We start from the raw sequence: 22,498 nt of genomic DNA on the forward strand, positions 1-22,498 counted from the left end.
GATTTGATCTCCCGTTTTTAGTGACAACAGATGCAAGTAGTGTAGCTATAGGTGACGTAGTTTCTCAACGAGAGCAACCAATTTTTTTTTGCTTCCCGGGCATTAAAAGGGGCGGAAAAGAATTATAGTACATTCGATCAAGAGGCTTTGGCTATTCTTTAGGTTCTAGAGAGGCATCAGTTCTTTTTATTAGGCAAGTCGATTGAGTTGCTAAGTGATCATCGCCCCTTACGTGACCTATTTTTCCAAGGGGATTTGACATCTCGACAAGAGAGATGGATTGAGAGATTATTAGAATTTAATTTAAAGGCTTTTCACCACATAGAAAGTAAAGCTAACAAGGTAGCTGATGCTCTCTCTAGAGATGCAGTAATAGGAGTAACAACTAAGGCACAAAAGAGGAACAAAGAACGTAACCAAAATATTGAAGACCCCCATCAAAATAGAGAAAATAGAGAACGAGACGTGAATTCTCCCGATGAGCATTAAGAATACGGGAGTGGAGAGAGAGTTGCAGATATTAGGGAGAGAGACAGAGAGAGATATGAGCGGTGAAGGTGAATATATGTGGGTGGCCGAGGACATGACCAGGGATATCCAGAATGAATGCCCTGACGATGATGCAGGTTTGATTGACTTGGGAGGTTGGGACAGAAAAAAGACGAATGGATGGAAAGAGTGCGAGCAGTGATGAAAGTGAAATCGGAGAGTTATCCGTCATTTCTGAATGTGCCTTGTGAGAATTTTTTTATGGAAAATATCTTGTATTGTGCTTACGAGAAGAGAGGAGGGGAATTTTGTGCACGGGTAGTTCTTCCTCCCTCTTTAATTAATCGAGCCATCCACATTGTGCATGCAAGTCCATATGCAGGGCATTCAGGGATTGATAGGACATTAACGAGAACACGTGAATCCTTCTTTTAGTTAGGAATGAAAAAATCTATAGAGAATTATTTAAAAAGTTGTCATGCTTGTAAGTTTCAAAGAACATAAAAACACTGTACCAGAAGCCAGAAAGTGGCCTGTGGTTCCTATTAAATCTTATAGAGTGAGTATGGATGTGGTAGGACCATTTCCTACTGATTTAACACAACATAAAAATATGTGTATTTATGGATGCATTTACTCGGTACACTCATACTTACGCAATGTTGGATAAATCGGCAAATTCATTAAGCCCAGGCGCTGTGCTCTTTCATTACCAGGTTTGTTGGCCCGAAAATTTTGATAAGTGGTAATGGTCTCGAGTTTATAAATAAGGTGGTGAAATGGGTTACGGACTTGGTGAAAACTGAACACTTTTCAGTGACCGCATATAGGCCTTCAGCTAATGGCTTAGTGGAATCGTTTAATAGAGAAGTACAGTGAGCCCTCGCTACTTCGCGGTTCGACCATCACGGATTCACGACTTCGTGGACTTTTTTCATTATGCATGTATATATTATAAAAGAAATATATCGCGGATTTTCCGGAAATTTTTTGTATGTATACATAGTACTGCATCCAATAATATTCTTTGTTGCAAAAATCACATCTCGAATAAGCGTACATATCCTACAACAAAACAAGCGTAAAATAGCGTACGTAAAGCATATACATTATACAGTAGTACCTTGTATTTGAATTTGTAACTACTACGTAGCATGTAAGGCGGACTGTGATTGGTTCCAATGCTGATAGATGACGAATCGGCTCCCAAGTTTTGTAATCTAGCGTGTGATTGGTGTTTTGACCGCTCCTCCGATCCGCAGCAGCTTGGCTTTTCTCTGACCAGTAGCATCTTCTCGCGGCCACTTTGTTTGCCGCTCTCTCGCCGGGTAGATGTTGCTATGTTACTGTGTAACTTTAAACTGTGCTGTGCGTGACTATTTGAAGTTGAACTTTTTATTAAACTTTCTGTTTAACCCCTACAATGGTTCCCAAGCGTTCAATGGCTCCCAAGCGTTCTGCTTCTACTAAGGCTGGTAGGGAGCGTAAACGCCACCGAAAAATGATGACGATTGCTGAGAAGGTGACACTTCCCGATATGTTGAAAGAAGGCAGAAGTTACGCAGCCGAAGGCCGCCATTTTGGAGTGAACGAATCCACCGTTCGCTACATTAAGAAGGACGATGCGAACATTAGAAAGACAGCTGCCATCACCTTTAGCAGGTCAGCGAAGCGAGTTGTTACCGCTCGTAATAAAACGATCGTCCGTATGGAAGGTGCTTTAGCAATCTGGATTGCCGACTGCCGGAAGAAGAACATAGCCTTGGATATGAACACCATCCGAACCAAGGCTTTGGGTTTGTATGAGAATTTTGCGGCAAAAGAACCTAAAGACGACGACGATGGCAACCATGCTGAAGAAGACGAAGATGATGTACTAGATGAACCTCAAGCAGGGACATCCACGGATTCCCAGCCTCAGAAACGTTTTTCCGCCAGCAAAGGATGGTTCGCGAAGTTTCAGAAACGCTTTGGCCTGAAAAGCGTTTCCCTGCATGGCAAGGCTGCTTCCGCTGACACTACCGCTGCTGAAACTTACGCGAATGAGACATTTAAGAACATTATCACTGAAGGTGGATACAAGCCCGAACAAGTGTTTAATATGGATGAGACCGGCTTGTTTTGGAAAAGAATGCCGTCGCGAACTTTCCTGTTCAAAGAAGAAGACAAAGCCTCTTGCTTTAAAGCATTCAAAGATCGTGTTACCCTCGTGATGTGTGGCAATGCTGCTGGATTTTTGCTAAAGCCGGGGCTTATTTACAAATCGAAAAACCCTCGCGCTTTGAAAAATAAAAATAAGAATCTCCTTCCCGTGTATTGGATGCAAAATCCAAAAGCATGGATTACGTAGATGCTGACCTCCAACTGGTTCCACTAGTGTTTTATCCCGCAAGTCAGTAAATATCTCTTAGAGAAGGGCTTGCCATTTAAGATCCTTCTCCTCATGGATAACGCTGGTGGACACGCAACTGATCTGTCGCATGAGGGCATTCAGCTTGAGTTCCTGCCACACAACACGACGTCATTAATTCAACTGATGGACCAGGGGGTTATTAGGGCGTTGAAGGCCCTCTACACGAAGAATACCTTGGCGGACCTCGTTGGGTGTGAGGATGCTGCCCAAGATGATGAGGATGATACATTCAATTTGAAGGCGTACTGGCGGAAGTACACAATAGCCACGTGCCTGCAGAACATCCAGAAGGCACTGAAAGAAATGAAATCTGCTACTGTTATTGTGAGCTGGAAGAAGTTGTGGCCCCAGATTGTTTACGATGACGAGGGATTTACACCTGCTGAGATTCAACGCTCTGCAATACGGAAATTTGTGCAGTTGGCTGCGATAATTGGAGGTGATGGGTTTGGCGACATGACGACCGAAGACATCGACGAGTTGTTGGACTGCCATTCCCAGCCACTAACTGACGCAGACCTCGAAGACCTGACGAAATCGGCCAGTGAAGAAGACAGTGAAACACAGGAAGAGACCCAAGAAATTGTCGAAGAAACAGGCTTAACATTAGAACGGCTTGCCAAGCTCTGCAACCTTGCAAAGGAGTTGAGAGAATTGTCGCAAGAGTGGGAAGAGAATATGGTTTGTTCTATGCAATTCTGCAACAAAATCGATGAAGACATGACTCCCTACAGGATGCTCTTCGAGCGAAAAATATAGCAGCGGCAGCAACTTCCGATCACAATGTTCTTCCAGCCTCGCAAAAAAGAGCCAGTTCCTCCTGCTAGTATGCCTTCGGAAGAAATTGAAGAAGTGTCCCAGGAAGAACTTGAAGAGGTGTCCCAGGAAAAGACACCTCCGTCTGAAGAAATGTAAAATACTATCATTGGCTGCACAGTAGAAGACATCATCAGCTTCATCATCATCATTTCTACTGTGCAGCAAATTCATCGCCATCATCATTCAAGTTTTTCTTCAACTTCTTTCGTGGTGAGTACAGTAACAATCTTTATTTTTCTATACTACAGGTACTTTAATATTCTAACATTTTAATATTTGTGCCTGTTTTAGTTTAGGGTACTGTAGTACATGCATTAAGTGTTCTGTACATTAAAGGGTAGTTTGTTAACAGTACTACGTAAAGGGAAGGTTTTAAAAGTCTGAATATACATGTTAAATAAATACGTAAATATGGTGTCCCTACTTCGCGGATTTTCAGCTATCGCGGCCTGGTTTGGAACCTATCTACCGCGATAAACGAGGGTTCACTGTAGTCCGAATTTTGTGTTAGTGGCTGATGACCCCCTTCATTGGCACACCATGCTTCCTACAGCTGAGCTAGCTTTGAAGATTGCATATAATGCTTCACTCAGGGACAGACCTTTCTTTTTAGTGTATGGACAGGATCCTGTGTTACCATATACGGTCCTCATTAATTCGCAACAATTGCCAAATTATTCAACTGAGGAATACCTTGTATAATTATTAAATCTATTGAGGAGAGAAATGAACTCCACTGAAAGGTTTTTGAAAAGAGCTAATGAAAAACACAGCTCAAAGTATGATTGTTGGTTCAAAACAGCACCGGTAAAAGTATTTATGGGTGATTGTGTGTATTTGAAACGATTACAACCTAGGAAACACAAACTAGAGCCAGTGTATTTGGGTCTGTACCGAGTAAAGGTGGTTAAATCTAACACAGTTGTGATACAAAGCTTTGTTAATGGCGCAGTGTCTGAACATCATCAGCCACACATACATATGGTGCCTGGAAAGGTAGTTTTAAAAAATTGTTAGTCAAAGTGTTCCTCCTTACCTCTGCATGCGTGACATTCCTCGAATTGATGAGTAGAATTTTTTTTTCCTTTACTGTTGTTGTTGTTGTTTGAACAGACCTCATTTCTTCTTTTGACGTGTTTTATTAAATAAACTTGATGATAACAATGTGTTCTTATGTTGATGCTTAATGTACACGTAAAGTGTTGTGGTAATTTTGCTGAGTGTGGCAATACTTATGACATACTGTTCAGTGATCCTAAAATCAGCTTAAATAGGTCAGGTGAGATCCATCAGGCAGATGCTGTATTATTCATGCACATGTATTTATATGATTCCTGGTTGCTGGGGCCGGGGTGGTTCCCGAATGGCAAGTGGCTGCGGGATTAAAGTTCAGCCTTGAGGATAGGCAGTGTTAGAGAAAGTGTAGATGTGAATACCTTATACTTAATGTTATAAGAGAAGAGCGGGAAGATGAATGATTTTCTCAGGAAAACGACTAGTGTCCACCGGTTCTTAGTTGCAAGTGCAAGGGTAGTAGTGATTTTAAATAAATGGCGAAGCGGTGGTGGTGAGTTGTGTTGCGAAATTGCGCCATAAACCCAGACAAGTAAAATCGAGGGATGAAGGAATATCTATTCCTACCCCTGCCCCACCCAAAAACCCCGTATTGCCCGCAACCAGAGGGAGATTATTGATGAGGTTGTGTAAGACTCATGTTGATATGATTTTTTTTTTCACTGAGTATTCTGTATTTTAGTTGCAGAGGTCTTAAGAAGAAATGAGTGGAATTATTTATATTGCATTGTGTACATTTTTACTTGCAATATTTCATTTATTATATTTTTTTGTGAAATGTGTTATTTTTTTGGGTGATTTCTATATATATATATATATATATATAATATATATATATATATATATATATATATATATATATATATATATATATATATATATATATATATATATATATATATATATATATATTATGTTGCATTTCTGTTTAGTACATGTCATGCCTATTCTGGGTCCCTCCATATGTCATAGACTAATGAGGGCGAGTGCGCACCTCCTCCCAGAGTGAGGAGCTTGGAGGGGAGTAATGTCCTAATTCTTGTATGAAGATATGTGTTGTTCGTCAAGGTAAATGAACTCTTTAATCATGAGAATTCCACAAAATCTAACTATTCAGCATGTTGTTGTAGCAAGATTGCATTTTGATATCGAGGGGTAGTTAGTTGCCTTTGAGCGCTCGAGTAGACAAGGCTGTCACCTGAGTGTGTGTTAGCAGTGTATAGTGTACTTACAAACCTTTTGTATATACATACATATACCAAGGCACTTCCACATATTTTAGGGGGTAGCTGACATCAAACAAATGAAACAAAAAAGGGGCCCTATCCTCTCTATGTTCCTCTCGGCCTGACAAGGGACTCAACCGAGTTCAGCTGGTACTGCTAGGGTGCCACAGCCCATCGTCCCCCGTTATCCACCACAGATGAAGCTTCATAACGCTGAATCCCCTATTGCTGCTAACTCCGCGGTCATCCAAGGCACCGGAGGAAGCAGCAGGGCCTACCGGAACTGCGTCATAATCACTCGCCATTCATTCCTATTTCTAGCACGCTCTCTTGCCTCTCTCACATCTATCCTCCTATCACCCAGAGCTTTCTTCACTCCATCCATCCAACCAAACCTTGGCCTTCCTTTTGTACTTCTCCCATCAACCATTGCATTCATCACCTTCTTTAGCAAACAGCCATTTTCCATTCTCTCAACATGACCAAACCACCTCAACACATTCATATCCACTCTAGCTGCTAACTCATTTCTTACACTCGTTCTCACCCTCACTACTCCGTTCCTAACCCTATCTACTCGAGATACACCAGCCATACTCTTTAGACACTTCATCTCAAACACATTCAATTTGTCTCTCCGTCACTTTCAATCCCCACAACTCCGATCCACACATCACAGTTGGTACAATCACTTTCTCGTACAGAACTCTCTTTACATTCATGCCCAACCCTCTATTTTTTACTACTCCCTTAACTGCCCCCAACACTTTGCATCCTTCATTCACTCTCTGACGTACATCTGCTTCCACTCCACTATTTGCTGCAACAACAGTCCCCAAGTACTGAAACTAATCCACATCCTCAAGTAACATGACATTCAACCTCGCACCACCTTCCCTTCTCGTACATCTCATAACCTTACTCTTACCCACATTAACTCTCAACTTCCTTCCCTCCACACACCCTTCCAAATTCTGTCTCTAATCGGCCATTCTTCTCTTCTGCATCTGCAACCAGTACAGTATCATCCGCAAACAACAACTGATTTATCTCCCATTCATGGTCATTCTTGTCCACCAGTTTCAATCCTCGTCCAAGCACTCGAACATTCACCTCTCTCACCACTCCAACATACAAGTTAAACAACCACGGTGACATCATACATCCCTGTCTCAGCTCCACTCTCACCGGAAACCAATCACTCACTTCATTTCCTATCCTAACACATGCTTTACTACCTTTGTAGAAACTTTTCACTGCTTGCAACAACCTTCCACCAACTCCGTATAACCTCATTACATTCCACATTGCTTCCCTATCAACTCTATCATACGCTTTCTCCAGATCCATAAACGCAACATACACCTCCTTAACTTTTGCTAAATATTTCTCGCAGATCTGCCGAACTGTAAAAATCTGATTCCTACAACCCCTACCTCTTCTAAAACCACCCTATACTTCTAAGATTACATTATCTGTTTTATCCTTAATCCTATTAATCAGTACTCTACCATAAACTTTTCCAACTACACCCAACAAACTAATACCCCTTGAATTACAACACTCATGCACATCTCCCTTACCCTCATATAGTTGTACAATACATGCACAAACCCAATCTACTGGTACCATTGACAACACAAAACACACATTAAACAATCTCACCAACCATTCATGCACAGTCACACCCCCTTCCTTCAACATCTCTGCTCTCACACCATCCATACCAGATGCTTTTCCTACTCTCGTTTCATCTAGTGCTCTCCTCACTTCCTCTCTTGTAATCTCTCTCTCATTCTCATCTCCCATCACCGGCACCTCAACACCTGGAACAGCAATTATATCTGCCTCCCTATTATCCTCAACATTCAGTATACTTTCAAAATATTCCGCCCACCTTTTCCTTACCTCCTCTCCTTTTAACAACCTTCCATTTCCATCTTTCACTGTCTCTTCAATTCTTGAACCAGCCTTCCTTACTCTCTTCACTTCTTTCCAAAACTTCTTATTCTCTTTGTATGAATGACTCGATCCCTGACCCCACCTCAGGTCAACTGCCCTCTTTGCCTCACTTACCTTGCGCTTTACTTCCACATTTTTCTCTCTATATCTTTCATACTTCTTTACACTATTACTCTGTAGCCATTCTTCAAAAGCCCTCTTTATCTCTTCCACTTTTACTTTCACTCCTTCATTCCACCATTCACTGCCCTTCCTCATGCTGCCTCCAACAAACTTCTTACCCCACACATCACTTGCAATCCCAACAAAATTTTCTTTTACTAACTTCCACTCCTCCTCTAAATTACCAGTTTCTCTTACTTTCACTTTCAACCCTCACTAGCTCCCCCACTCTTTTGCTACAACTAATTTTCCTTCCACCAAAAAATTATCAGACATACCGTTAGCCATACCCTTAAACACGTGCATGTCTTTCAATCTTCCAAACGTTCTTTTAGTAATCAACACAATCCATTAACGCCCTTTCTACCACTTTTCCATTTGCCACTCTTACCCATGTATACTTATTTTTATCTTTCTTTTTGAAAGAGCTAGAACTTATCACCATCTCTTGCTCAACACACATATCTAACAGTCTCTCACCACTCTTATTTTCATGTGGGATGCCATACTTCCCAATGACACCTTCTACCTATCCAGCGCCCATTTTAGCATTTAAGTCATCCATGACAACTACATAATTCTTTCTACCCAGTTCTTCTACACACATAGTTAATTCATTCCAGAACTCATTCCGCTCTTCTTCACTTTTCTCACAACCTGGCCCATACGCACTGACAAAAGCCCAACATTCCCTACCCAACCTAACCCTTACCCACATTAACCGAGATGATATCTCCTTCCATTCCACTACTTTACCTATCATCCATTCACTCAGCAATAAAGCCACACCTTCTCTTGCTCTTCCCCTTTCAATCCTAGACACTCTACCAGACATTTCACCAAGCATCACTTCACCTTTCTCTTTTATCTTTGTCTCACACAAAGCCAATACATCCATCCTTCTATTCCTAAACATACTTCCAATCTCACATCTTTTACTCTCTATCGTACTACATCCACGCACATTCAAACACCCCAAAACTAGAGTGCAGGCAGCAGTCACTCTCCCCCCCCCCAGCTCCATCTCTTTGATGTTTCACAAGATTATTTGTAATAAAGTGAAAAACCCATGTTCCGATGTCTCATTATTCGTCAACATGGGACACACACACACACACACACACACACACACATATATATATATATATATATATATATATATATATATATATATATATATATATACACACACACACACACACATACTATATCATCTATGTCTATTGATGTAGTCGTCGCTATCTTGAGCTTTTAATTCAATACCTCTACTTTCATTGTCATCTACTTAGTGCTTCATAGTCCTCAGCCCTGTAGGCCTGTGTCTTCCAACTCTTCTAGTGCCTTTTGGACCCCAATTGAAAGTTTGGTGCACTAATCTCTTTCGGAGTGCAGAGAGTATGCCACATCTCCATCTACCCCTCACCATGACCTCATCCACACATGACACTTGAGTAATCTCTGTTATAGTTTCATTTCTAATCCTATCCTGCCATTTAACTCCCAATATTCTTCTGAGGACTTTGTTCTCAAATCTGCAAAATCTGTTAGATTGTTTCATTGCCATATGACTCATGTCCATACAGTAACACCAATCTCACTAAACTGATATATAGCCGGAATTTTATATGTAATTTCAGGTAATTTGATTTACAAATTTTGCTTAACCTAGCCATTGTCTGATTCACTTTTTTCAATGTTTCATTAAACTCAAATTCTGAAGATCCTGTATTTGAGAGATGATAATTCCTAAATATTTAAATGATTCCACTTCATTAATCCTTTCTTCTTCCAATGATATTTCATCTTCTTTTCTCATAATTTGTCTTTCTTCTATTCATCCTGAGTCCAACTTCATGTAAAATTTCAAGCATTCTGGTAAGCAAGCTTTGCAAATACTGTGGTGTTCTGCTAATAAGAACAGCGTCATCAGCATACTCTAGGTCAGCTTATTTCCTGTTACCAATTCACTACAATCCTTTTCCACCATCCCCAATTGTTCTATGCATTACAAAATCCCTGAGGAGGATAAACAACATAGGTGACAACACATTCCCTTGGAGTACTCCACTGATCCATGGAAATTCATTTGATAAAGAGTCCACTCACATTAACTTTGCACTTTCTCTGTTCTTGAACAGACAATAAAATTTACATATTTAAGAGGAACTCCATAATAACGCATGTCTCTCCACAAAATTGGCTGGTGCACACTATCAAAGACTTTTTCATAGCTCACAAATGCCATCTAAAGTGGATTTCTATATTCTACACATTTCTCTACCACCCGTCTTAAAAATAAAAATTTGGGCAGTACAACTTTTACCTTTTCTGAATCCTGCTTCTTCATCTCTCAGCTTTTCATCAATCTTTCTCTCTAGTCTCTTTAGAATGAGCATATTATATATTTTGATGACAACTGACGTAAATGTGATGCCTCTGTAATTATTGCAATCAGTCAGATCTCCGTTTTTGCCATTTTCACCATCACTCCTAGTTCCCATTCATCAGGTTTTGCTTTTTCACGCCAAATTTTACAAAATAATCTTGCAAGTATTCTGGGAGACACTGTTTTTGGCTAATATCATCTCAGCAGTTTTTACATTGTATCCAGAGGTTTTCCATCTTTTTAGTTATGTAATGATAGCTTCGACTTATATCACTGAATTAATTCATGGGCACATCAAGGTCATCCTCGGCGGCTAAGTATATCAATCCAATTATTCCCTTCAAATCTCCTATTCATGACCTCACTAAAGTGTTCCATCCAACGTTACCTTTCTTCATCTTCCATTGTTATAATAGATCCATCTTTAGTTTTTTTTTTTTTTTTTTTTTTTAATAGCTATATACTTCTTTGCCCCAGTAGCAATTTCATTAATAGTTTTGTGAGCAATTCTTACACCATACCCACTTCCTGAATTCATAGCATTGTCAGACTCATCTGCTTTCCTGTCTAAATATTCTCTCCAGTCATTCCTGGCTTTTCTTTTGACTTCACTATCAGCGCTGGAATACTTAGCATACTCCACCTTGTAATTTCCATTAATTTCTCAAAAAGTTTCAACAATCAATTTCTGTCTTTATCTCTGTTTTTATAGAAGCCCAAGTATCATTTGATATCCATGGTTTTATCCTTGTAACAGCATGTCCCAAAACTTCATTACCAACTGACTGATATGTGCTCTTAATATCACACTATTCTTCATTAATTGTCAGCTCTTTATCTCTTAAGACTGCAAATCTATTCCTACATTCAATAGCAAAGGTTCCTCTTTGCGCATCTCATAGAAGCTTAGTTGTATTAAACTTATGTATTCTATCTACATTTCTGTTGGGTGCTTTCAGTTTTAATTCCAGTGGCTATATATATATATATATATATATATATATATATATATATATATATATATATATATATATATATATATATATATATATATATATTGAAAAACCTCCAGTACTTACAAAAATATCTTGAAATCTGTATATAGTCTTAAATTTTTAAAAGATTCATATTTGGAACTGTTGGAAAATCTTTGTTCAAGATCTCATATTTTAGTCTTTATTTGGGTTTTATAATTGGCAAAATGCATTAGTGAACTACACAATTTTTCCTGGAGTAAGTTTTGGAGAACACGATCTTATCACTTTTACCTGCTTTCAGAGCTAAGGAGTTCTAGATAATATATATATATATATATATATATATATATATATATATATATATATATATATATATATATATATATATATATATATATTATATATATATATATATATATATATATATATATATATATATATATATATATATACACAGTATATAAAATATATATATATATATATATATATATATATATATATATATATATATATATATATATAAATTATAACGCTAGAGAGTTATGGGGTCTTTTGACTGGCCAGACAGTACTACATTGGATCCTCCTCTCTGGTTACGGTTCATTTTCCCTTTGCCTACATACACACTGAATAGTCTGGCATATTCTTTACATATTCTCCTCTATCCTCATACACCTGACAACACAGATTACCAAACAATTCTTCATCACCCAAGGGGTTACTGTACTGTAATTGTTCAGTGCCACTTTCCTCTTGGTAAGGGTAGAAGAGACTCTTTAGCTATGGTAAGCAGCTCTTCTAGGAGAAGGACACTCCAAAATCAAACCACTGTTCTCTAGTCTTGGGTAGTGCCATAGCCTCTGTACCATGGCCTTTCACTGTCTTGGGTTAGAGTTCTCTTGCTTGAGGGTACACTCGAGCACACTCTCCTATCTTATTTCTCTTCCTCTTGTTTTGTTAAAGTTTTTATAGTTTATATAGGAGATATTTATTGTTGTTACTCTTCTTAGAATATTTTATTTTCCTTTTTTCCTTTCCGCACTGAGCTATTTTCCCTGTTGGAGCCCCTGGGCTTATAGCATACTGCTTTTCCAACTAGGGTTGTAGCTTAGTAAGTAATAATAATAATAATAATAATAATAATAATATATATATATATATATATATATATATATATATATATATATATATATATATATATATATATATATATATATATATATATATATATATATATATATATATAAACAAATAACAAAAGTGAAAATTACCTATAGTGGATACAAACTGGTTCTCTTGTCCATCATCAGCAAACTTTAACAGCAATTTAGTTTTGCCAGATTCAGCATCTCCAACCAGGATTAACTTAATGAGATGATCATATGGTCTTGACATGCCAACTCTTCATTCAGTACTAAATGAGTGCATGAGCTGTCATTTCCTGTGCACAACCTTTTGTTATCTTTTCTCACAAATAATACTGATTAGATAACTACGCATTTGGCATATTTTCTCTAGAGGTTTATGATAAATTTTAAAAAAAAATGTTTTATAAACATATCATTGGAGTACTGTTGAATATGTTACATTTTAGTTCATAATTGAGAGAAAAATTACATCTCAATGTCTAATTTTGGTAACACACTCATCTATACATTTGCCTGTCCAGTGTGATTTATATGCATGCTGTACAATTCAAAGGAAGTGTATAAGTTATTTTTTTTCTTGCATTGATATTCTATGAGGTCTAACATGGCTTCAGGATTCTTTCCACTTATGTATTTTATATGATGCATAATAATATATAAACTGACACAGCCAATACTTCTTTCTATTTTGAAAAATAATCAAGAAATGCTATTTTAAGAAAGTCTTGAGGGAGAAAAAAAATCAGGGTTTAAAGCTACATTTACTCTTTTTATTATATCTTTCTTATTGTAAATCAAAATGAAATTGCAGAAACCAATGAAAGGCTGCTATACCAGAATAAGGGGTCTTGGTGTAACCACTATGACAAATAATGTCACGAGAATTTCTAAAAGTCTAAGATATTTTGTGAAATTGAGACTTCTGATTTTGAAGGTAGGGAAGAGAATTGTACTCATTATTTTATCTATAGAAAGATTTCTTTAAAAAAACTAAAACAGTATATGATTCTATGCTAGCAGTTATGATATAGATTATCAGAAATATCATGTGAATCTTTAAAAAAAAAATTTGGGGGGTAAATGTCAATAAACTGAGCTTCTGGAGCAGAAGCAATAAAACATCAGGGGAGATTCATAGAAATAATAATGAGTGAATTACTGTAGATGATATAGATATAGATTATCAGAAATTTTATACAAATCTAAAGTTCACTACAGGTAAATAAAGGGATTTTGATGAAGGAAAAATCTATTTCTGGGGAGAGACCTGTGGCGCCCGGTGAAAAGTCCTTCTTGTATATCTTTTCTGATAAAACCTTCCAATTATACCAGAGAAAGATAAAAGCATGGAATGCTGAGGTTACAACCCTCGCGCGAGCACCTTTTGGGTGTCGTGTATAAAGCAAAGGCGCGTGAAATCCACTATTCACAGGTTGTCTTCCATTTAGTTAATTCCTTCGTCAAAGGGATGGGCCGATACAGAGGCCCTAGACACACCCCCATCGCCGCACCACCCACGCCACGACGCGAGCGCCATCTGAACAACATCCTTCTGTATTGGCCATGATGGCTTGGAAAGGAAAGGGTGGGATCGTGTAAAATAAGGGGAAGGGTTTCACCGGGCGCCACAGGTCTCTCCCCAGAAATAGATTTTTCCTTCGTCAAAATCCCTTTTCTGGGTCGACCTGTGGCGCCCGGTGAAAATGTACCAGAGAATGCCTTCCAAGCCCAACAATAACTACCAATTTAATAAGGGGAGAGAAACAACACCATGTAAAGAAAATCATATATAATTAAGGTAAGTAGGCATAAAACATAAACTAGCCACAGGGCATAGTGAGAGTAAGGATAAACAAACATGATAACAGGGAAACCTCTGAGTATCAGAGGAAAACATGCAACAAAACTGACATGGCATATCCCAACCTTATAACAACGGAAAACAATAATAGTTACAATCATATTAACCTAATATGTAATACACTTAGGGCTAACGAACCACCAAGGAAGCGGCGTCGTGGTGCGAGTGGCGGGTAGGAGGGAGAAGAGAAGAGATGGATGGAAGGAAGAACAAAAGATCAATGGGGAGAGATAAGGCTCGCAGCTGCAACCGTTGGGTATTTTAGAGCCTGTAAGTTCTTTAGATAGTGGCGTTTGAAGACCATAGGAGATTTCCAACCCATGTACTTCTTAAGGTTATCAAAGTCCATATTCTGGAAATAGTTGATGGAGGTAGCTATCGATCGGATATCATGAGCATGGGGAAATGATCCCGGATTGGCTTGTTTAATGAAGTATAGGATCTGTTGCCTAATGCCACGTAAGGAAATGGTACCTCCTTGTTCTCTGATAAACAAGGGGCCAGACGATCGGGTAGCAGTCCTGGCTAAAAAGGCCCTGAGAGTGGTGACCGGACATAGAGAAGTATCTTGGAGAAGAGGAATAATCTTCCAAGGGGACCACCTATTTTGGGGGTCCTCGTTCTTAGCTAGGAAAAGAAGTACCTCACCTGAAGGGAGGAAATCCATGTTCTCTGAGTTTCGTGAGAGAGCTGCTAGTTCTGAGATTCTGGAACCCGAGGCCAAAGCTGTTAGAAATAAAGTCTTCCTAAGAAGAGTGATATAAGAGCAGGATTCGTTGTCCGTGTCGGAGGCCAGTTTGAGGACATCATTTAGAGACCAAGAGACCTTTTGAGGACGAACCAAAGGTCGAAGCCTAGCACATGCTTTTGGAATAGATGAGAAATAAGACTCCGCCAGGTTAATGTTAAACCCAACCAGGAAGACTTTCCTCAGAGCTGACTTAATGGTGGTTATAGTGCTAGCTGCTAGGCCTTTGTCAAAAATGGACCTAAAGAAGGAGATGGCTAAATTAGGAGTCATAACCGAATGGTCTGAAGTCCTTAAGAAATCCGCTAGTTTCTTAACCGCCGAATCATATTGGCGAATCGTTGAGTCCCTTTTGTCTGATTCTATAAAGAGGACATTATCTGGGTCGATGTTTGCGTCCCTACGTGCCGCAAACTTCATGAAATCCACAAAGTTAGGGTTTTGGCTATCCTTGAGGAATCTGACACAGTCCGAGTTTGGACCACCTGGGTCAGTTTGGGGAATGGGATCCGGAAGGGACGGAGTTTCAACTCGAGGAGGAGAGGAAACCAACTGCTCTTTGGTCAGTGAGGTGCCACTAAAGCTACTGCCCCGTTGAAGGAGCGGAGTTTGTGCAAGACTTTCAGTAGAAGATTCACTGGAGGGAATAAGAAGATCTTCTGCCAATGGTTCCAATCCAGGGTTAATGCGTCCATGGCATAAGCCTGAGGGTCCAGGTTCGGTGTCACATAACATGGGAGTTTGTGATTGAGTCGGGTCGCGAATAGATCTACCTGGAACCAGCCTGAGTATCCACCGGAAGGAGTGCATGTCCAGGGACCACTCCGATTCCAGTGGGCTCGTCCTGGATAATGCGTCTGCTATCACATTCTGGACTCCTGCTAGGCGAGTTGCTGACAGGAACCAGTCTTTGACGGCTGCCAAGGTGAAGATAGTGACCAGGATCTGATTCAGGTTGGGTGATTTGGACCCCCCCCTGTTGAGGCAGTGGACTACGGCCGTGCTGTCTGAGACTACTCTGATGTGGGTCGACCTCGGAGGGGAGATTCTCTTCAGGGTCAAGAACACCGCCATGGCTTCGAGAACATTGATATGGAACTGTCTCATGGCGGGTGACCAAGAGCCCTGAAACATCTGATGTTGGGAGTAACCCCCCCAACCACTCAGAGACGCGTCGGTATGAATTGTCACTTGTGGAGAGGGGAACTGTAGAGGAACCGACTTGGAGAGGTTCCTCCGATCGGACCATGGTTGTAGTCTCATTTTCAAGACAGAGGGGATCTTCGAGGTCTTGTCTCTTAAAGGTATTGTCGCCCTCTTTCTCCAAACTCGATTGATGTCTTTGAGTTTGGCTTTTAATAGGAGATCGGTCAGTGAGGCAAACTGGAGTAGGCCGAGGATTCGTTCTAAAGCTCTTCTGGACACCTGTTTGTGTTTGAGAAAGTTCCTGACCTTGGAAGCTATCTCCCTCACCTTCTTGGGAGGAAGGGAGAGCTTGTGCTTTGAGAGGTCCCAACGGATGCCTAACCATTCTAAGAGGCTTGTTGGTTGTAGGCGGGACTTCCGGAGGTTGACTTGGAAACCCAGTTTGGCGAGAAAATGGAGTACCTTCGACGTAGCTCTGTTGCATTCCTGGTGCGACTGGGCCCAAATGAGCCAATCGTCCAGATAGGCGACGATTTGTATCCCTTGGTGTCTGAGTTGCTCGAGCACCGTCTTCCCCAGTTTCGTGAATACCCTGGGGGCAATGCTGAGACCGAAGGGCATGACTTTGAATGCGAAGGCTCTCTTGCCGAGACGGAAGCCTAGGTAAGGAGAGAAGTTTCGAGCTACTGGGACATGATAATAGGCGTCGGTAAGATCGATAGAGGTGGTGACGGCCCCACGGGGAAGTAAGGTCCGTACCTGAGAGATAGTCAGCATACGGAACTTGTCGCAAAGGATGTAAGAGTTGAGCTTCGACAAGTCCAGAACTACCCTCAACGCCGACGAGTCTTTCTTCGGGACTGTAAACAGGCGGCCTTGGAATTTCAGGGATCGAACCCGCTTGATTGCTCTCTTCTTGAGTAACTCCGCCGTGTACTCTTCCAGGATGGGAGTGGGTCTCTGGAAGAAGGTCACCGGTGGAGGAGGGGATCCCTGTGACCATTTCCAACCCAAGCCCCTTGATATTATGCTGTGAGCCCATGGACTGAAGGTCCAATGATCCCGGAAGTGATAAAGTCTCCCTCCTACCGGCATCACATCATTGGGAGGGAGTGAACTTAGGTCCCCTCCCTCCACGGGAACCCCTTGCTCTAGGCCCGCCGCGTTGGCGGAACTGTCCTCTACCTCTGGAACTCCCTCTTTGGTATCCATGAAAGGAACTGGAGGATTCGTAGGCAGGGTTGTATGCAGGTGAGGGCATCCAAGAGGGGTTGGGCTGTGTACCAGGGGGAGCAGCGAGGTAGACTACCTGCTGAGGAGGCGCCTGTTGTCGAGAAGTCGAGGCTGCGGAAGGCTGTGGGGACGAGGTACCCCGGGCCGCCTTGTAAGGACTAAACCTCTGCTTCTTCTTGAAGAACGTGTGTCTCTGGGGTTCGAACCTCTTTTTGGCTGAGAGACCCCACCTTACCTGCAAATTCCGGTTTGCCCTCGCTGCGTCCTGAAGAACCTTATCCACCTCGGTCTGAAGGAAGAGGGTCTTACCCCAGCAGGAGGACGCTATCAGTCTGTTCGGCTCATGCCTGATGGTGGCCTCCGACAGAACGAACTTCCTGCAACTAACCCGAGCTGACCAGAAGTCATGGAGATCTATTTGGTAGGATAGCAGCTGGTTCTTTGTGGCGACTCTGAACAGCGTTTCCTCTGGGTAAAGAGATGCTAGGGACTCCATGGAGGTGATGGATTGGAGGGACCTAGCAAGTCTAGTCCGGGTCTCGAACTCAGTTTTGAGAAGACTCTCTATTAATCTGGGAAGCTTCTCAGAGAAAAGAGTAGAGGCACAGTCCGGGTCTAGTTTCCCCACCGTGAAGGTAGAGGCCGCAGCATCCCAGGCTGCCGAGGAACCCGGAATAAGCAAAGAGGTGGGGTCCGTCTCCTTGAGAGCCGGCATGGGAGAGCCTTCTTTGATGGCCTGTATAGTCAGCTCTGTGACTTTGTCTATGAGCGGCAAAGAGATGGAGGCCGCTGTCGTAAAAATAGTGTAGGAACCTTTGTGTGGGGTGAGCTTGGAGTTAATACACCCCCACTCTGATAGTGTTCTGGCCCAGATAGCCTGGGCCTGCTCTTTTGGAAATATGACTGTTTCCTTCGGTACCTTGTCCATACGGACCAATGCATGTTCCTTTAACCGTACAAAACCATTGAACGGGAATGCTAGGCCCGGGGGATAGAACTCCAGGTCCTCTAGAGGGCGGGTGCCCATGCCCTCCAGAGTTAGGGAACCATCTACGAATGGAGCATGCAAAGCAAACCGCCAAGGATTGTTTTTATCGAAGGGCGGCAGCTTCGATGCGTCTGGGGCAGAAGGGGGAGGAAACTGAGTTCCGGCGCGGATCAGAGTAGCCATCATATCCTTAATCTCTGTTATTGCACCAGAGTGATGTTGAACTTGATCCCTGACCAATCCTTTGATCAGTTGGATGGGGAGATCAGCCCAGGGTACCTGAAAGTCACCCGTTGGTTTTTTCTTGGATTTGGTAGACTTAGACTTCTTAGGAGTAGTGGTTTTACGAGGAGCAATATGAATATCAGGAGCTGTCGAGGGTCCGGGGACCGGTGACGTTGATACTGGCAAAGCTGAAGTCTTATAAGTTCGAAGTGGCTTCACCTTGGGTCGTACGGAGGCAGAGGGATCCCGAGGAGAAGCCTTAGAGTTATCAAAACCTAGAAAGGAAGAGGTAGGAGAGGGAGTAGGAGAGAAAAGGGTTTCCACCAACTCGGCACCACTTACCTGCTCGTCCCTGGGTTCTACGTCTATATCCAGACCCGCCATGTCCATCGGTACGAGGGGTTCGTCCTCCACGGAAATGGTAGCCCTGACTTCTTCAATTAAAGGGGCAGCAAGGTCAGGGGAGACTGCAGCAGTAGTCGAGCCTGGGAAGAGACGGGAGGCCATGTCCCCATCGAGGAGATAGGGTGCGCCAGACGGGGCATTCCTGCCGAAGCCCGACACCCACGGACGAAGAGTAGCCCTTGCTGACCGAAGAGAGACATCATCGGCCTGTAAGATTTGCAGTGATTAGTGATGGAGGAGGGGGTTTGCCCTCCCAAATATACTGTGTATATCATATTCATGTCTATATTAGTGTCTGCCAACGAGAAATAAGGAACAAAGGGAAAACCCACTTACATCATCATTCAGCAGAACTGACGACAGCTCGTAACAGAGCGAGCACAAATCCGGGAACCAAACTGGGTATTGGGCCTGTCCCGGTTCCTGGATAAAGGGAATGGAGCAGTGAGCATGAGACCGGCAGAGGTCATGCCCAACGGGGTCGCTGAACGAGGCAGAGCATCCTTCAGCAGTACAACGGGCCTTCTGTAAAAGAAAGGAGACATGAGTCTGGTGTTGCTTGAAACTCTGATAAGGGATAAAAAACCTATTATTTTAGAGTTCCGGCACTCACTGAATTCCCTAAGCACCCATATTGCATTGACCAAACAACTGAATATTAACTTTAAGTTGATACCGCCCCATACCATTGTTGGCACTTTAATATTCAATTATCTGTATATTTGTAATGCACCCAATGTTTGTTAATGACATAAGGATAATTAACTTAAAGCAATCCGCCGACCTCCAAGGGTCGGGGAAGCAGTGACATGCCCTTAAAATAAATATAAACACCAGCCTTAGCTAAAGGCAAGGCAAATATAAGTGTGAAGTGTATGGGCGACCTCCGGTGAGGCCGGAGCGTAATGAAATGTCCTGAATAAAGGAGCCTTAGCTAATTAGCTAAGGCAACTATAAGTGTGAAGTGTTTGGGCGACCTCCGGTGACGCCGGAGGATAATGAGATGCCCTGAATAATTCAATTGTGGCTAATAATTCAATTGTGAAAGATAAAAAGCTAAGCCGCAGCTAAAGAAAAGCTTAGATTATAGTAAAGCGTATTTACGATCTCCGGTGAGGCCGGAGGGAGAAGAAAGGTCCTGAATAATTATTGTGAATAACAAACACAGTTGTAATAACAAAGGCTATTTTGGATATGGCCGTGGCCTGAGACCGAAGTAAGGGCCACCGGAGGGTCGTATCTAAACAATATGAAGCCCGTCCCATGTAGTAAACAATATAAATATAACAATAGGCGGAGTGGAAAACGTTCATAACTACTCCCGAGCCGTAACGGGGAGAGGACGAAACACGGACCAAAATAACGCTAACAATTGAAAAGTCACGAAAAATAAATAACTCGTAAGTTATCATCCACCCAGAGGGGGAGAGGTGAGGGAGGGAGAACCCGCTGAACGCACAAAACGGAAAACGGGAAATCCGCTCCCCCACCGGAGCTAAGAAAGAAAACGAGAGAAAGGGGTAACTCGTGACTGCGAACAGAAAACGGGGACCCCAAGCTCTTGCTCTCTTAAACACAAAAACAGGACTAAAAAACACACAACACTATTATAAACGTATAAAATAAACCTGTACATCCATAAAACACTACGATCGAAGAATAGCAACTGCTAAAACTTAAAATAAATAGCACAGTCGAGTGACGAACGCCTCGGAGGGGCGGATACTAAACAAATACAAAGCTAAATCGCTATCTCGTTCGTAGGCTGGACTTACTAGCAAAAAGTACCATGAGTATAAATACACAAAAAAATAAAAATAAAAATAATAACGGTTCTAAAGGCATAAGGCCAGGGACTTAACCAAAAACCTAAGTGACAGAGTACTAAACGGGCAGACAAAGATGAATTCCCAAACAGTGAACAAACAATGGCCGCCATGAAAGGCCAGACGGGAATAATAAAACAGACTATACTGGATATAAAACAAAAGCCCGGTACAATAAAATACTGTCAAAACAAACTATGGTACTTAACATTGGAATGTGTGAAGATGGAGCTTCGGACATGACAAAATAAATCCACGATTGATAAAAAAGACCGAGAGCACAACAAAACAATTCAACACTTTGTATTCCAAAAAGAAGGATGTTGTTCAGATGGCGCTCGCGTCGTGGCGTGGGTGGTGCGGCGATGGGGGTGTGTCTAGGGCCTCTGTATCGGCCCATCCCTTTGACGAAGGAATCAACTAAATGGAAGACAACCTGTGAATAGTGGATTTCATGCGCCTTTGCTTTATACACGACACCCAAAAGGTGCTCGCGCGAGGGTTGTAACCTCAGCATTCCATGCTTTTATCTTTCTCTGGTATAATTGGAAGGTTTTATCAGAAAAGATATACAAGAAGGACTTTTCACCGGGCGCCACAGGTCGACCCAGAAATAGATTTTCCAGAATAGATGATCTGGGTTCTCTATTAATCTGGCCATAATTATAGACATAAAATTACTTATTATACATTTTTTAATATCAGGAATCTTTGAAACTCAAGACCACTAAAAATATTAAAAAATTAGCATTACATCAAGACTATTCCATGAAATAAAGGGCATTAAGGAAGGAAAAGCATAGTTTTAATAACGTGCTGTGTGGTTTTTCCAAGAGGATGAGAAATCCAATGCAACATTAAATATCAAATAGATACTGTCTTCCCCACTTCAGATCCAGTATACCAACATGCGAAGCATTGATTCGGATAGTATGAAGGAGACCCACAGGCTCAGGCTCTACTGAACCTGCTACAGCACCTCTAATGCTGAAATAAGTGTCATTCAATAACACATCATCACTAAGAATCAATACTTATGGGTACAATGCTACCTGGGCATTTGTATCTTGGCCTGCCACCATCTTTCATGTATGCTGTAAAGCTCGCATGTCCCATTTTCCTTCACGAGTCTGGGGAGGGACTTGGGGACTGCACAGCATCTCTCCAAAAATAGATTTTTCCTTCATCAAAATCCGTTTTGAGGTGAGGACACTGTGTGGTCCCCATGGACTAATACTAGAGCACCACTAAAATAGGTATATGCACCCTAGAGGTCAGGTCACCTACAACCACTCAAATATCCAATTTGTATGCATATAGGTGAAATGATAAGACTAACAAGTCACTCTCTCGCCTCATGAGAAGATCCCTGGGGACAAAGCTAGATGCCCATTATGGTGCCTCTGCTAA

General features: G+C 41.6%; 2 protein-coding genes across 3 annotated transcripts in view; one reads left to right on the forward strand and one right to left on the reverse strand.

The window, feature by feature from the left end:
* The window catches only part of LOC137627642 (ras-related protein Rab-13-like), a 35,010-nt gene extending 22,068 nt beyond the window's left edge, over positions 1–12,942 (reverse strand). For both annotated transcript variants that reach the window (XM_068358782.1, XM_068358781.1), the window contains exon 1: positions 12,780–12,942. In XM_068358782.1, coding sequence (XP_068214883.1) covers positions 12,780–12,903 — 124 coding nt within the window. In that variant the 5' untranslated portion in view covers positions 12,904–12,942. The remainder of the gene's footprint in view (positions 1–12,779) is intronic.
* LOC137627644 (uncharacterized) overlaps positions 1–22,498 on the forward strand; it is a 598,615-nt gene that overhangs the window by 460,926 nt on the left and 115,191 nt on the right. The window lies entirely within an intron of this gene.

This window comes from Palaemon carinicauda, chromosome 35 (assembly GCF_036898095.1).
Source record: "Palaemon carinicauda isolate YSFRI2023 chromosome 35, ASM3689809v2, whole genome shotgun sequence".
Lineage (NCBI taxonomy): Eukaryota > Metazoa > Arthropoda > Malacostraca > Decapoda > Palaemonidae > Palaemon > Palaemon carinicauda.